Source organism: Bos mutus, chromosome 15 (assembly GCF_027580195.1).
Source record: "Bos mutus isolate GX-2022 chromosome 15, NWIPB_WYAK_1.1, whole genome shotgun sequence".
NCBI lineage: Eukaryota > Metazoa > Chordata > Mammalia > Artiodactyla > Bovidae > Bos > Bos mutus.
The window spans coordinates 170,275-185,147 of NC_091631.1; the positions used below are offsets into that span (position 1 = coordinate 170,275).

At 61.1% G+C, this 14,873-nt stretch overlaps 1 protein-coding gene across 1 annotated transcript; it reads right to left on the minus strand.

The window, feature by feature from the left end:
- Positions 1–9,872: 9,872 nt before the first annotated feature.
- On the minus strand, positions 9,873–11,979 carry LOC138990974 (uncharacterized). The gene is made up of 2 exons (XM_070383229.1): positions 11,710–11,979; positions 9,873–11,243 (listed from the first exon to the last, which is right to left on the minus strand). Exons 1-2 carry the CDS (start codon positions 11,977–11,979, stop codon positions 9,873–9,875), a joined length of 1,641 nt encoding a protein of 546 aa, XP_070239330.1.
- Positions 11,980–14,873: the final 2,894 nt, after the last annotated feature.

The window sequence follows — 14,873 nt, forward strand, 5'->3', positions numbered from 1 at the left end:
GGGCTGCCGTGGAGCCCAGCGCCAGGGTGTCCCCTCCCTGCAGCCCCCAAACCTCTCCCTGCTCCCTCTTGGCCCCCACCCGCCACACTGCAAGTCACCCCACCGCCCCCAGGGAGAGGGGATCCCTAAGGAGGGATTATTACACCTCAACTGGCCACTCTTGGGTCACTTATGTTATATCCCTGTGTCTTTGGGCTCTGGGTGTTTTCATGTAAGAATTTTCACTGAAGCCATTTCACTGCACAACTAATTGGCTGTAAGACAATTTTGCTGTAAAAAAATAATGAAAATAAACGAGGTATATTAAAAAGGACATAATGAAACATGAAAAATTAACAATAAAATACTTACAAGATTTTATTGTAAAAAATGAAACTACCAAATCATATCTGAACACATTTAAAATACGTGTGCTCTAAATCTACATCTCCACTGCCGCCCTGCAAATGAGAACAGCCCTGTGGACCCAGTGGCGGGGAGGGTGGGACGAACTGAGAGAGTAGCGTACAAATGCATGCATCACCACGTGTAAAACAGATTGCAGGTGGGCATTTGCTGTGTGATGCAGGGAGCTCAACCCCACGCTCTGTGACAACCTAGAGAGGTGGGATGGGGTGGGAGGTGGGAGGGAGGTTCATGAGGGAGGGGACATGTGTATACCTATGGCTGGTTCATGCTGCTGTCCAGCAGAAACCAGCACAATATTGTAAAGCAAATATCCTCCAATAAAAAGGAAAAAAAAAGTGCTACACCCATATGATGGAATATTATTTGGCAATAAAAAGAAAAAGATGTGTGTGGATTCATGGTTACGGTTTTATTTGGGTATATCTTACAGAAAGTGGTGATACTTCCCTTCTCAAAGTCTGTTATTGAGGATTTAGGATCTAATGGTGGAGGTAAGTTCTTTACAATATGAAAAAAATCCACTGAAGTCTCTAGATTTCCCTGGAAGTGAGATGAGGGATGCTGCTACTTCTTGCGAATGTGTAGAATATATGCTACGGATGATGTGTATTTGGGCTGCATTGAAATGTTCCTTTGTACGCCCAGTCCTCATAATTTACCAAATCAGTTGAGCCAGGTTTGTGCCAAATGCGGACATTCTGTCTGCGTCACATTCTCCACCATCAAACAGGAAAAACTTTTCACCATTTTCAAGAAACGTCAAGAATCATGTCACCATTCATTCTGGGGAGCAGGAAGCACTTGGCTCTTCTCTTGCCTCCCACTTCTAACACCGTGTGATGAATTTGGTAAAACGGTGTGAGAACGCGCCTTGTACCTAAGATTAGCTGAAGAATCAATCATTCTTGCTCTTGAAGACTGCGGTGAATCCCTCGCCGCTGCGTTCACATCTGCGTGGCTTGGGAAGCTTTTGCTTGTGTCCGATGGGAGGGGTGGCCGTGTCCGGGTGATTTGCTGACTGACCTGGGCTCGCTCTCCAGTACGATGGGTGTAGGATGCAGCCTGGCTGTGCAGCGCTGAAACCACACTGTTTGCCTTTCAGGACAAAACTCCTTCTGGCTGAGTAGCTGTGGGGAGAGGACTGCAGGCGGCCTCTCTGGCAGGGCCTCTGGTCCTGCGCTGCGTGCTGCCTCCCAGGGGTCGGGCACCCTCACAGGCTCAGGGCAGTGCCCACAGGGAGCGTGGCCAGCGCCAGAGGCACGGACCGCCGCCCATGCCCAGCTGCTGGGCTTCCCCGGCGACTCCTGTGGTGGCGGAGCGATTTCTCTGCAGCCTACATTCTGCCCCCTCAGGAAACTGACGGTGGATCCATCAGGGTCTTGGCTGGCTTGGCAAAGGGAGAGGAAAGAAAGAGGGGCCCAAAGCCAACTGCCCGGGGCCCCTCTGGGGGCCTGGGGGCCTGGGGTGCCCTCTGACCTGAGCCTGGCCTCCAGCTTCACAGTCAGCAGGTGCCCTGCGGCTGCAGGGAGCTCACTCTGCCCGTTTCCCGTTGCACACATTGCTTTTAAGATTCCTGAGCTGAGGGCGGTCTTCTCTGCCAGGGTGTTGTGTTCACAGGTCAGCCTTGGGGTCACATCGTTCCACGTTGGACACAGTGGTCCTCGAGTGACCCTGTGCTCACGGGGACAAATGTAACTGGTGTGAGGAATAAGTGAAACACGTATAAGAAAAGACTTGGAAAATCCACTAATTTTTTTTCCTTCCGAATATAAGAAACACTGAAAAGAAGAGGTCTTTGTGCGAGGCAGTTCTCCCCCTTGTCATTTCTCTGGCTTGTCTGAGTGTGGGAGTGGAATGGATCTGTACAAAGCAGAGGACGAATTGGCTTCTTTAACCAGAACCAGAGGCAGCGCACCTGGCCGGGCGCCCGAAGCATCACCAGGCTCCGGTGAAAGGCCTGCCCCTCCGGATTTCCAGCAAGTTCATCGCCGTGACGTGGAGACGCACCGGCCACTGGCCCTGCTTGCTGTCCACCCAGCTCGGTGCTGGGTCGGCAGGACCGCCTTGTGTACTGGAGAGTAGCTCAGGACGGCTCTGTAAGTCCCTGTGCGCCTACTGTCTAGCATGGCGGGGGCGGCAGGCGCACACGGCCAGAGGGACCAGGGGTGGGCGCGGGGCCAGCGAGGCCACCGGGGCAGGGCCAGGAGGACAGAGAGTGACGGGGATGCCAGGGCCAGTCCGAGCGGGAGAGGAGGAGACGTGCTGGGCTGAGGGCCGCAGGAGGGGCCGCCCAGTGTGTGTGGGAGGCAGCGGGGGGCGGGAGGGCTCGAGGTGGTGGCCCCAGGCTGTGCCCCCCTTTCCCGAGCAGCCCGTCCTGCCAGCCCCACTCCTCGGGCACGTGCCCCTCTCTGCCCTGCGCTGGCGCAGCAGCCCAGCCTCCCGCTCTGCTCCGCAGCGGCCCTTCCCTCCCCCAGCACCCAGAGGTTGTAGAATCAGCCTCTCATCTCAGGGCCGTCCTGAACCGCAGCGAAGAGAACCGCACACATGCAGACTGGGTGCCTTGGCTTCACACGCCGGCCAGCCGTCCAGACGAACGAGGCGCATCGCGTTCTCTTCCCAACTGGACACAGAGGAGGGGAGGGAAGTGTTTGTGGCAGAGAGAAGTGCTCCGAGGCTCCCTGACCTGCAAAGCTCCCGAAGAGCGAAGAGTGCAAGCTGTCTGCTAGGTGCTGCCAGGAGGTTGGGTCTGCATTTCGAGTGAGTCATCTGAAATTCAGGACTTCCCTGTAAATGTTTTATAATTCATTTCATTAAATAGCTTTTTCCTTGCATTAAAGGCATTTACATCACATGCAGTGGGAGCAGCAGACAGCATGTAGGATACAGGGACGTGCTCTGTGGGGTTCGAGTGACCTTTCAAGCGACAGTGCAGCAAGGACAGGAGGTGGCGGGAAGGCCGGCCCTGACCCCATGGCCCGAGGCGAGGGGTGCAGACCCCTGGGGAGAGTGCGCGCTCCCCAGAGCGGGCAGGCTGGGCTCCAGGCGGGGTGTGTCGTGTGAAGTACCCGGGGTTTGCCTGCGGCCAGCAGCTGGGACAGAGGAGCACGTCGATGGAGCACTGACCAAAAAAAGAGGGCCAACAGCTGGAGGCCACAGCCCAGGACCCTGCCCCGCTCCTTGAGCCTGCAGTCACCCCACAGCGCACACCCACGAGCCCTGAGGGCACCTGGGGTCACTGCAGGCAAACCTGCCCAAGGGGACAGGCCGGACTGCAGGGGCCTGGGGGCTGGTCATCCAGCTCCCGGGTGGCGTCCTTCCCACCCTCCCAAACCCTGTCAGCACAGAGAACGGGTGAGTCAGGGGTGCCAGGGACCTAAGGGAGCCCCTGTGCAGGGGAGCAGAAGAAGACACCCACAGACGCCACGCCGGGGCGTCACGGGGCCTGGAACCTGCAGAGCTGGGAGAAACGACGTTATCCCTCATCTGCGGATAAGGAAACAGGCTCACAGAGTCTGGGTGCAGATGAAGGCAAGTCTGCAACTGGACACAAGACAGGACCCTACTCACCCCTCCTGTGACCCAGGGGCGGACAGCACCTGCAACATCACAGGCTTCTCGGTCATTGTCTGTGAGGGAGCGAGTGAAGTGAGCCGAGGGCTTAGAGAGCACTGAGGATGGGGACACTGCCCCTGAGAGCTCTTTGCAGGACTGGCAGTGGCAAGGCGCGGAGCGGCGCGGAGCCAGCGGGGAGCTCAGCTAGAGGCAGCGCCACACTCACTGTGGGGCAGCCCCTGCCAGCCCTGAGCTTGCTGAGGTCCGTCTCGTTTGTTTTCTCAGCTGCGTGACAGACTACGTTTAGCAGCCCTGTTCTGTGCAGCAAGCTTTAGACAGAAATAAACAGGATGGACACGGAGAGGACACAGTATTTAACTGTGGATCACAGAGCCTGTTATGGGTCGCTGATAGACTGGACCACAAAATAAGGATTGGAACTCAGTGCAGAGACGATGGGCTGGACCTCAGAGCTGATATTCCCAAGGCTGAGCACAGAGTCACAGCACAGGGAATGGCCCCTGGGTCTCAGGACTCACGCTCCCTCCTGGGGCTGCAGAGATGCTGATGTTTGAGCTCTGTTGTCAAGAAACAAGCAGGCTTTCTCGGCCAGAGGCAGCAGGGTAAAGCTCTCGGGAGGAGACAGTGGGCAGGGTGACCCAGAAGGCCCAGGACATGCGTCTGGGGATGGGGAGCTGGCCGTGCCCCTGTTTGTGACGTAAATGTGCCTTGAACGTGCCCAGGTGCCAGGCGACGGCTCCATGAGGAGCTGCCACTGACAGAGGAGGCGTCTCGTTTGCAGAGAGTGGGGTGTGCGTGTGCCGATGGCTGTGGAAGGAAGGGGCAGAGTAACAGGGCGATTTGAGGAGGTAACAGCAGGGACGGCACTGATGTCTCGCAGAGCTGGGTGTCCAGGAGGGTGTGTCTGGGTTCCCCAGGCGGTTCCTGTTCCAGCCCCCAAAGCCCTGAGTCCTGGGACGGCCCGGATGGGTGGGCAGCTAGCAGAGAAGGCTTCTCGGAGGAGGTGGCCGCCACCCCTAAATGTCATGGGGGCCATGGACCAGCTCCCCAAGACTCGGGGCAGTTTGAAGAGGCCGCGCTGTGAGCAGGAAGGCTGCAGGAGTGCCCTCCACGCCGCCCCATGAAGTCTCGCCCCCGTCCATGCCCCAGCCCCACCCTGGGCATCAGGACAGCAGCGGGCAGCTGGGGGCCTCTGGGATGTGGTGGGGCTGGGGCTGTGCCTGGCCCCCTCCCTGGAGCAGCAGCCCCCTACCTGCCCCTCTGGAGGGCCCCCTCACGCCTCCCTACTCCCCTCCAGCCCCAGCTCCTGATGCCCTGGGCACTGCCCTCTGTTTTCCCCACGGGCGACAGGGTCCCGTGGACGGCACTCCTGGCAGGCCAATGCTCTCCCCACTTATGGGCCACACAGCTGCCCCACCTCCCCCAGCGCTGTCCATACTGGGTTGCCGGGCTCCGTAAGGATAGGCCTGAAGCCTGACAGGACCTGGGACCCGTTCTCATCACCACCGAAACCCAGAAGCCTTCATGTCCCTCCTGGTCCCATAGGTCCCAGGTCCCGAAGCCCCTGAGCCGCCCAGAGGTGCCCTCCCTCGGGACCGAATGGAAGAACAGGCTGCCTGCCGGGAGCCCAAGCACTGCCTAAGCTTGGGGCTCCAGAGAGGCTTCTAGAAAACAGTTCCAGCCCGGGAAGCTCTCAAGATAGACTCAAGCTGCCAGAATTCAGCCACTGGAGCGGACTGTCCATCCCAGCAAGAGCTGTGGAGAGGGCCAGGGGTGGGGTCAGGGGTCGGGGCCAGGGGGCCCCCAGGTCGATGTGTCAGTTCTGAGCATTCCCAGCCCGTATGGGCTCTCTGCTGCCCCAGGACTGAGCAGGCTGTGTGCCCTTGTTAACTGGAGATGGTGGCTAAGCCGCTGCCCGCTTCCTGCGTCCTGGACTTCAGAGAGGCTCCAGCACCTTCAGAGAAGCCCCAGCACCTTCAGAGAGGCCTCAGGACCTTTAGAGAGGCCCCAGCACCTTCAGAGAGGCCCCAGGACCTTCAGAGAGGCCCCAGCACCTTCAGAGAGGCCTCAGGACCTTTAGAGAGGCCCCAGCACCTTCAGAGAAGCCTCAGCACCTTCAGAGAGGCCCCAGCACCTTCAGAGAGGCCTCAGGACCTTTAGACAGGCCCCAGCACCTTCAGAGAGGCCTCAGGACCTTTAGAGAGGCCCCAGCACCTTCAGAGAGGCCCCAGCACCTTCAGAGAAGCCTCAGGACATTTAGAGAGGCCCCAGGACCTTTAGAGAGGTCCCAGGACCTTCAGAGAGGCCCCAGCACCTTCAGAGAGGCCTCAGGACCTTTAGAGAGGCCCCAGCACCTTCAGAGAAGCCTCAGGACCTTTAGAGAGGACCCAGCACCTTCAGAGAGGCCCCAGGACATTTACAGAGGCCCCAGGACCTTCAGAGAGGCCCCAGCACCTTCAGAGAGGCTCCAGGACCTTCAGAGAGGCTCCACGCCTTTAGAGAGGCCCCAGCACCTTCAGAGAGGCCCCAGGACCTTTAGAGAGGCCCTAGTACCTTCAGAGAGGCTCCAGTACCTTCAGAGAGGCCCGAGTGCCTTTAGAGAAGCCCCAGGACCTTCAGAGAGGCCCCAGCACTTTCAGAGAGGCCCCAGCACCTTCAGAGAGGCCCCAGCACTTTCAGAGAGGCCCCAGGACCTTCAGAGAGGCCCCAGCACTTTCAGAGAGGCCCCAGCACCTTCAGAGAGGCCCCAGCACTTTCAGAGAGGCCCCAGGACCTTCAGAGAGGCCCCAGCGCCTTCAGAGAGGCCCCAGCGCCTTTAGAGAGGCCCCAGCACCTTCAGAGAGGCCCCAGCACCTTCAGAGAGGCCCCAGCACCTTCAGAGAGGCCCCAGGACCTTCAGAGAGGCCCCAGCGCCTTCAGAGAGGCCCCAGCGCCTTTAGAGAGGCTCCACACCTGTGATGCTCGCTAGAGACTCGGATGTGGACAGCGTGTCACGATTCCCGACAGGCGCTGCCCAGGGTAGGGTTTGAGGGTCCCACACGGGGGCAAGTGGGGGACAGGCCCTGGGTCCCCATGTCTGGCCTTCACACGGCACAGAAGCACACGTGACAGGAGCTGAGCTGGGAGATGGGTCAGAACACGCGTGGTGTGGGCCGTGTTCCTTGTCCTTCTCTACGTGAAGCCAGCAGCTCTGCCAGGCACGACAGGTTTCCATGGAAACCACTTGGTCAGCTGGGCCGTCTCAGTGCTGCTGCCATGGAAGCATGTTGTCCTCTGGGTGATGGGCCACATTACGAGTGGGGGAGACCGTGGGCTTCCAGCTCACGTCCGCTCCCGCGGCCCACCCCCTCCTGGAGGCTGTCTCTGAGCTACTTACCGCTGCATCACCAGGCCTGGTGTTGGGCGCTTTACAGAGAGGAGGAAAGATGCTGTAAGCTGTCAAGTGCCTGGTGCGAACAGGCCAGCAAGAAGGAGCCGGTGGTCATTGTGGAATCAGAGGCTGGGGGTCGGGGGAGAGCTGCCAGGGAGGGGCCCGTAACCACCACCTACTGCCCACCACCCGCCAACCAGGGCACGGAGGAGGCCCGGGCCCCCAGAGCCCCATGCAGACCTGCCTTTGGCGTGGTCCCCCCGTCTCCTGGCCCTGCTCCCCATCCACGCCCCCCAACACCACACACACTGCACACACCACACACATTGCACACAGCACACACATGTACACACACATTGCACACAGCACACACATGTACACACACCACACTTACCCGACCCACATCACACAGACACACATCACATCCAACATGCACACCACGTAGACACCCCCACGTCTGCACACACATCGCAGACACAGAGCCCACAGTTTCAGACAGGACAGGACACGCTGACCATCCCTGTGAACCAGCGTCACAGGAAGCGCCCTGGGGGTGGTGATGAGTGGAACACAGTCCTTACCGGCCACACAGGGCACATACCCAAGCGGCCTCACGTAGCTTTCATGTAATTCCGAGAAGAGCTTATTTGTTAATCGAGTTTCCAAAGAACCGCAACCAGCAACCAAACAGCTGTCTCCCGAGCACCGGCAGGCGTCCCCCCAACCCCGCCTTCTTTTAAGCCTGGGGGGCTGTGGGCCCCTTGTGCCTTCCCAGTCGGACCGTTTAAGGGCACAGGGGAGCAGGGTCCAGCCAGCGAAGTGTTGGTGTCAGCCAGGAAATGTCAAAAATATGAGAGGAAAAACTGGAGAGTGAAAAATGGAATGTGAGGGCTGAGATGATGGAAGGCTGGGAACTGCCTCCAGGGAGAGGAGCAGGTCTCCTTCATCGACGTCAGTCTCAGATGTGTACTAGCGTGTGTGCACTAATGCGTGTGCACTAACGTGCAGGTGTGCACAGTGGGTGGGTGTGCACAGTGTGTGGTGTGCACCCGTGTGTGGGTACGCTCCAGTGGGTGGGTGTGCAGTGGGTGGGTGTGCACAGTGGGTGGGTGTGCACAGTGTGTGGGTGTGCTCCAGGATGGATGTGCAGTGGGTGGGTGTGCACAGTGGGCAGGTGTGCACCCATTTGGCGGGTGTGCACAGTGTGTGGGTGTGCACAATGGGAGGGTGTGCAGTGTGTGGGTGTGCACAGTGTGTGGGTGTGCACAGTGGGAGGGTGTGCAGTGTGTGGGTGTGCACAGTGTGTGGGTGTGCACAGTGGGAGGGTGTGCTGTAGGTGGGTGTGCACAGTGGGTGGGTATGCACAGTGTGTGGGTGTGCTCCAGGGTGGGTGTGCAGTGGGTGGGTGTTCACCTGTTTGTGGGTGTGCACACTGGGCGGTGTGCACCATTGGCGGGTGTGCACAGTGTGTGGGTGTGCAGTGGGTGGGTGTTCACCTGTTTGTGGGTGTGCACACTGGGCGGGTGTGCACAGTGTGTGGGGTGCACCCATGTGCAGACGTGCACCCATGGGCTCTGCGAGCATGTGCCCTCAGCCTGCCCCCAGGCCCTGGCATCCCCCTCCCAAGCCCCTGCCCCCGACTGGTCCCTCCCTGCCCCCCGGGCCTTCACCCCCGTCACTGACCTCAGCCCCAGCTCTGCAGGTCCCCTGTGACCCTGTCCTGTTGGGAGGGGTTGGCCCACAGTGTGAGCGTCTCCTAGACCCTGGATGTCACACGCCAGCTGGGGGGACCCCTGTAAGTGTGGATGCAGGAGCCCCTGGGCCTGGGCAAGGGGGTCCTCCACCCCATGGATCCTTGGGTGAGAGAGGAAGAAATGGGAGATAAGCTAAGAGTGACGAAAGCCCTTCCATTTAGGAAGAGACATCAGCGTTCTCAGGCTCTTCAGATGCCCGTCACCCTGCCCAACCTGCCTCTGGGTTCCACCAGGCCCTGAGAACAGCGCCCTCAGCCCTGCCCTGACCCTGGGCCCTAGACCCAGACTCGCGCCAGGAGCCCCTCAGGCGGGGAGCGAGCAGCCTCGTGAAGCATCGTCCCCACACCCTTCCCTCCAAACCCTCAGCCACGTGATAGGGAAAGGCCTGGCCGTGGGCACGGGGGCCCGGAGCTTGGCAGGTCTCACTCTGGATTGGGCACAGGAGAGGAGGAATGGAGAGGCCGCAGGGGCAGGACAGGCGTGGAGAGCGTGGAGGGCGCCTGCTCCTGACTCAGTTAGACCCCAAGGGACAGCAGGGGGAGAAGGGCCCGGACTCTCAGCTGTGAGGATGCCTCCTGTCCTGAGGATGGTGAGGAGGGCCGGGGACAGGCCCCGCTGGGGGTGAGATTACAGGGGCCGGGGCCCCGCACCCCTTCTGTAGACACCTCACTCCTGGACAGACTCAGAGCCTGGTCCACATGACACCCTGGCCAGAGGAGCCCTGTGTTCGCAGTCAGGCTCTGGCAGGCACAGCAGGATGAGGGCCATCAGGGAGAGAGGACAGGCCCCATGACGGGGAGGATGGGCCCCCAGTGACGGGGAGGACGGGCCCCCAGTGACGGGAGGACGAGCCCCAATGACGGAGAGGATGGGCCCCCAGTGACAGGGGAGGACGGGCCCCAGCGATGGGGAGGACAGGCCCCAGTGATGGGGGAGGATGGGCCCCAGTGATGGGGAGGACGGGCCCCAGTGACGGGGGAGGATGGGCCCCCAGTGATGGGGAGGACGGGCCCCAGTGATGGGGAGGATGGGCCCCAGTGATGGGGAGGATGGGCCCCAGTGACAGTGAGGAGGACGGGCCCCCGTGACAGGGGAGGACGGGCCCCAGTGACGGGGGAGGATGGGCCCCAGTGATGGGGAAGACGGGCCCCAGTGATGGGGGAGGATGGGCCCCAGTGACGGGGAGGACGGGCCCCAGTGATGGGGGAGGATGGGCCCCCAGTGATGGGGAGGACTGGCCCCAGTGACGGGGGAGGATGGGCCCCAGTGATGGGGGAGGATGGGCCCCAGTGATGGGGGAGGATGGGCCCCAGTGACGGGGGAGGATGGGCCCCAGTGATGGGGAAGACGGGCCCCAGTGATGGGGGAGGATGGGCCCCAGTGACGGGGAAGACGGGCCCCAGTGATGGGGGAGGATGGGCCCCAGTGACGGGGAGGACCGGCCCCAGTGACGGGGGAGGATGGGCCCCAGTGACGGGGAGGACTGGCCCCAGTGACGGGGGAGGATGGGCCCCCAGTGATGGGGAGGACTGGCCCCAGTGACGGGGGAGGATGGGCCCCAGTGACGGGGGAGGATGGGCCCCAGTGATGGGGGAGGATGGGCCCCAGTGACGGGGAGGACGGGCCCCAGTGACGGGGGAGGATGGGCCCCAGTGGGGGGGAGGTGACGGGGGAGGATGGGCCCCAGTGATGGGGGAGGACTGGCCCCAGTGACGGGGGAGGATGGGCCCCAGTGACGGGGGAGGATGGGCCCCAGTGATGGGGGAGGATGGGCCCCAGTGACGGGGAGGACGGGCCCCAGTGACGGGGGAGGATGGGCCCCCAGTGATGGGGAGGACTGGCCCCAGTGACGGGGGAGGATGGGCCCCAGTGATGGGGAAGACGGGCCCCAGTGACGGGGGAGGATGGGCCCCAGTGATGGGGAAGACGGGCCCCAGTGATGGGGGAGGATGGGCCCCAGTGACGGGGAGGACCGGCCCCAGTGACGGGGGAGGATGGGCCCCAGTGACGGGGAGGACGGGCCCCAGTAACAGGGGAGGATGGGCCCCCAGTGATGGGGAGGACGGGCCCCAGTGACGGGGGAGGATGGGCCCCCAGTGATGGGGAGGACGGGCCCCAGTGACAGGGAGGATGGGCCCCTAGTGACAGCAGGGAGGACAGGCCCCAGTGACGGGAGGACGGACCCCCAGTGACAGTGGGGAGGATGGGCCCCAGTGAGGGGGAGGACGGGCCCCAGTGACGGGGAGGATGGGCCCCAGTGACTGCACGGCCTGCACAGGAAGGACCTGGGGGCAGAACCCAGGGCAGCGATGCTGGTGAGGGTCGGCGGGACTGGGAGCGGGCCCCACATGCCCTCAGGGGTCCAGCTTTCTTGTTCTCCTAGGGCAGACCTGCCCCATCCTCCCCGGACGCCACAGCAGAGTCCTCTCTCACCCTCCACAGCTCACAGCTCCATCAGAACCATCACGCCCTCAGGAAGACCGACTTGGTGAAGCGATCTTTCCAAGGTGGCAGGGGGACATGGAGCCACCCCTCCCTTCCAGGCATGGAGCAGCCGCTGAAGCGCCTCCAGGGTGGGGCACACACAGGGTCCTCTCCTCTCACCCCAGCTTGGTTCCAGGAGTGGGCATCTCCTCGGGGACGCTGGTGACGTCTGGAGGCAGTTTCGATCATCAGAGCCTGGGGGTCTGGGGCTCCTGCTCCCAGGGCTCCTGGAGGCAGTGTGGGTGCTGCTGAGTGCTCAGAGTGGCCCACGCTCAGCACCAGAGGCCTCAGGGTGAGAAGCCCCCGGCACAGTGAAGCACGCCCTCCCAGCCGGCGTGTCTCCACCAGGGCAGCCCCTTCAGGCTTTCTGCTCCCCAGGGGCTGGTCCATCCCTCCAGGAACCTTCCTGGGTCGGCGGCAGGCATGCGGGGACAAGGCTCACCCACAGATGCACATCTGTGCTCACTCGCCTGCCACCCAGCCCAGAGGCAGCACCCACGACCATTCACTATCAACCAGTAGCCTTGGGGGTCCCCTGGTGGGCCACTCCACGCTTTCTACAACAGACAGGATGGTGGGGCACTTCCCATCATGGGTACAGCCCCCCAACTGCCCAGGGACCCTCCTTGTCTGGCCAGCAACCTCCTCACTCTTCCTTTCTGAGAAGACAAGACATCAATCACTCCCCAGAGCCTCCCTCGGAAAATGAGCGAAGGACGCCGGGCTGGGCTGAGTGACAGAGGACGGCGCGGTGCTGACGTGCGACAAAGCCTCGCCAGCACAGTGCGGCAGGTCGGTGCAGCCAGCAAACTGCCCGCAAGGGCAGACCGTCTCGGCGGGATCAACCACCCCCTGGAAACAATTTCACACTAGAATAAGCACCAGAGTGAAGTAATAAATGCGTCGCATTGTCCAGTTCTCAACCTGGGCCTTGATATAGATTAAAAACAAGTCAGTTATTCTCATCAATGACAGAAGCTCACCGTGCTTAGCAAAATAAGATGGAGAGGTCTGGGTGGAGAGCGGCCGTCCTGGGATGACCCGTGTCTCCCGGGGAGGCCCCAGTCCCCTGGCCCGAGAGCGGAGGAAGCAGGGGGGCAGCGTTTCAGCTGCAAGGGCCTCATTGTAAAATACAGACGCAAAGCACAAGAATGCAGGTGACTTTCAGGAAGCACCCCGCCTCCCCAGGGATTCAGTCCTGCCCTGCGTCCCTGAGAGGGCGCTCGCCTCCTACCGCAGAGGAAGACGCACCTGCCCCCAGGTCAGGGCCGGGCCGCTGTCGGTGTCTGCAGGACATGAAACCTCCCGGGAGGCCTTGGGAAGATGTCGCCTGAATCCGAGACGCGTTCTCGTGCCTGTCAACCCGTGACGCAGACGGAACTCCTTCACTTCTGCTTGTGGGGCCGATGCACTCCGGGTCTCTGGATCACTCAGGGCCGGGAGGTTTTGTGACAGAGGGAATTGCTTTGCTCAGACAAGGCCATGGTGCTCGCGGAGGGGAACGGTCACCTTGATGATGGCTGAACGCCCTGCGCCCAGTGACCACGGCCTCAGCAGTCTGCTCCCCCAGCCCACCTGTGTGATGCTGGGGGAGCGTGACTGCCCTCCCGAGCTGCTGCTCTGTGCCAGGCCTTGCCCACGCCCCTGCTTCCAGAGATACCCCAGCCCCGCGAGCCCCAGGCCCTGCCCCTGCAGACGGCCAGCCGCCCCCCGGCCTGTCAGCTGCCCATTGGTCCCTTTAGAGGGTCCTCACATTCAAGCCTTGGACCTCTCATTCATGGCCCTCGACAATGAAAGACCAGGAGATCAGCTCTGGCTGGTCCTGGTGGGCCCCGGGCACGGCCCCCCTGGCCCATCGGGGTTCTGGGGAGCGGCCCTCCCCCTCCCAATCTGCTGGCACCCTGACCACCTGTCTGTCCGTGGGCACTCCTGGAGACCCCCCCGCCCCCTATGAACAGCCTCTCACCTGCAGCCTGCACAGATGGGGAGCCCCATCTCCTGGGCACAGCCCCTGCCCTAGCCCTCCCCATGGGGCTGGTGGTCCTGCCGCCTGGCCAGGCTGGCCCTCTGAGGCCGCCGCAGGGCCGGCCACAGCCCTGTGGTCCCAGGGCCCAGGGATAGGCGCTGACGGGGCCTCGGCCATGGCCTCTTGCTTTGGGGCGCGGCCGGACGGGGCAGGGTGGGGACCCTGCTGGGGCCCCGTGCCCCCTGGTGGCCCTATCGCTCCGCAGCCGTTGGTCAGAAATGTGCCTGTGTGTCCACGAGGTCACAAGTGCCGTCAGGGGTGCCCCTTCTGGGGACGAAGGAGGCCATAGGCACCCACCTTACTGAGCCCCAAAGACCTGCTCTGACCCTCCTGTCCCAGAGGGACTGTCCCCGACCTGGGCCTGGCTGCTCCCACACGGCCCATCCCGGTCGCTCCCTAGCAGGGGCTGCCGGCTGGCGCACCCCTCCTGCAGGGCTGGGGGCGACTGGGGCCCCAACATCTTCAGGCACCATCAGCCTGCGATCTCCACTACGACAAGGGACCCCGATTCTTCAAAGCTATAGACATTTTTTTTTGTAGTTGTTATTCTTCTTTTCCCCATTTTGGGAGCCAGGAATCTAAAGATTAGAACATTGAAAAATAACTCCAGATAAGGGAGAATTTAGAAACTCACCACAAGGAGATGCTCAGGCTCAGGAAAGGCCTGAGGGAGCCTCGCACTTTCAGTTCTGGGTGATTCTGGGCGAAGACGCAGCCTCCAACCTTCAAAGAAGAAAGGAAGGAAGACCAAGGGGGGAGCTGACCTCCAGACTGACCACAGTGTAAGAGCCAAGGGTCCACTTTTCAGCAGCAACAGCAGATCATCAGGGAAGCGAAGAAACACGAAAGTCAGTCCCATGCAAGGGAACACAAGAAACAGAGAGAAAGCGCCCCGAGGAGGCCCTCACTGCTGGAGCCGCCTGCGTGCTCTGTGTCCGTGGGCCTGGCCACTGTGCTGTGTCTTTCGGTTCTAGGGGCAAGTGAGTTGAGACGGTATTTACCTTTCTCTGTCTGACCTACTTCACTTATCCCTCAACTTATCCACGTTGTCACAAGTGGTCAGATCACATTCATTTTTTATGAGTGAATACTATTCTGTGTATATGTACTTGCCACACTCCTGAGTCCATTCAACCATCAATGGAAACTTGGGCCAGTTCCATAACACGATTACTGTAAATAACGCTTCAGTGAACATGAAGTGCCTGTCTTTTCAAATTACTGTTTTTGTTTTCTTCAGATATATTTACCCAGGAGT

Coding starts and splice junctions, on each gene's coding strand:
- LOC138990974 (XM_070383229.1), bottom strand. CDS start 11,979: ATGGACCAGCCCCTGGGGAGCAGAAAGCCTGAAGGGGCTGCCCTGGTG. Junction 11,244..11,709: donor ACTCCTGGAACCAAGCTGGG/GTGAGAGGAGAG, acceptor TGCTGTCACTAG/GGGCCCATCCTCCCTGTCAC.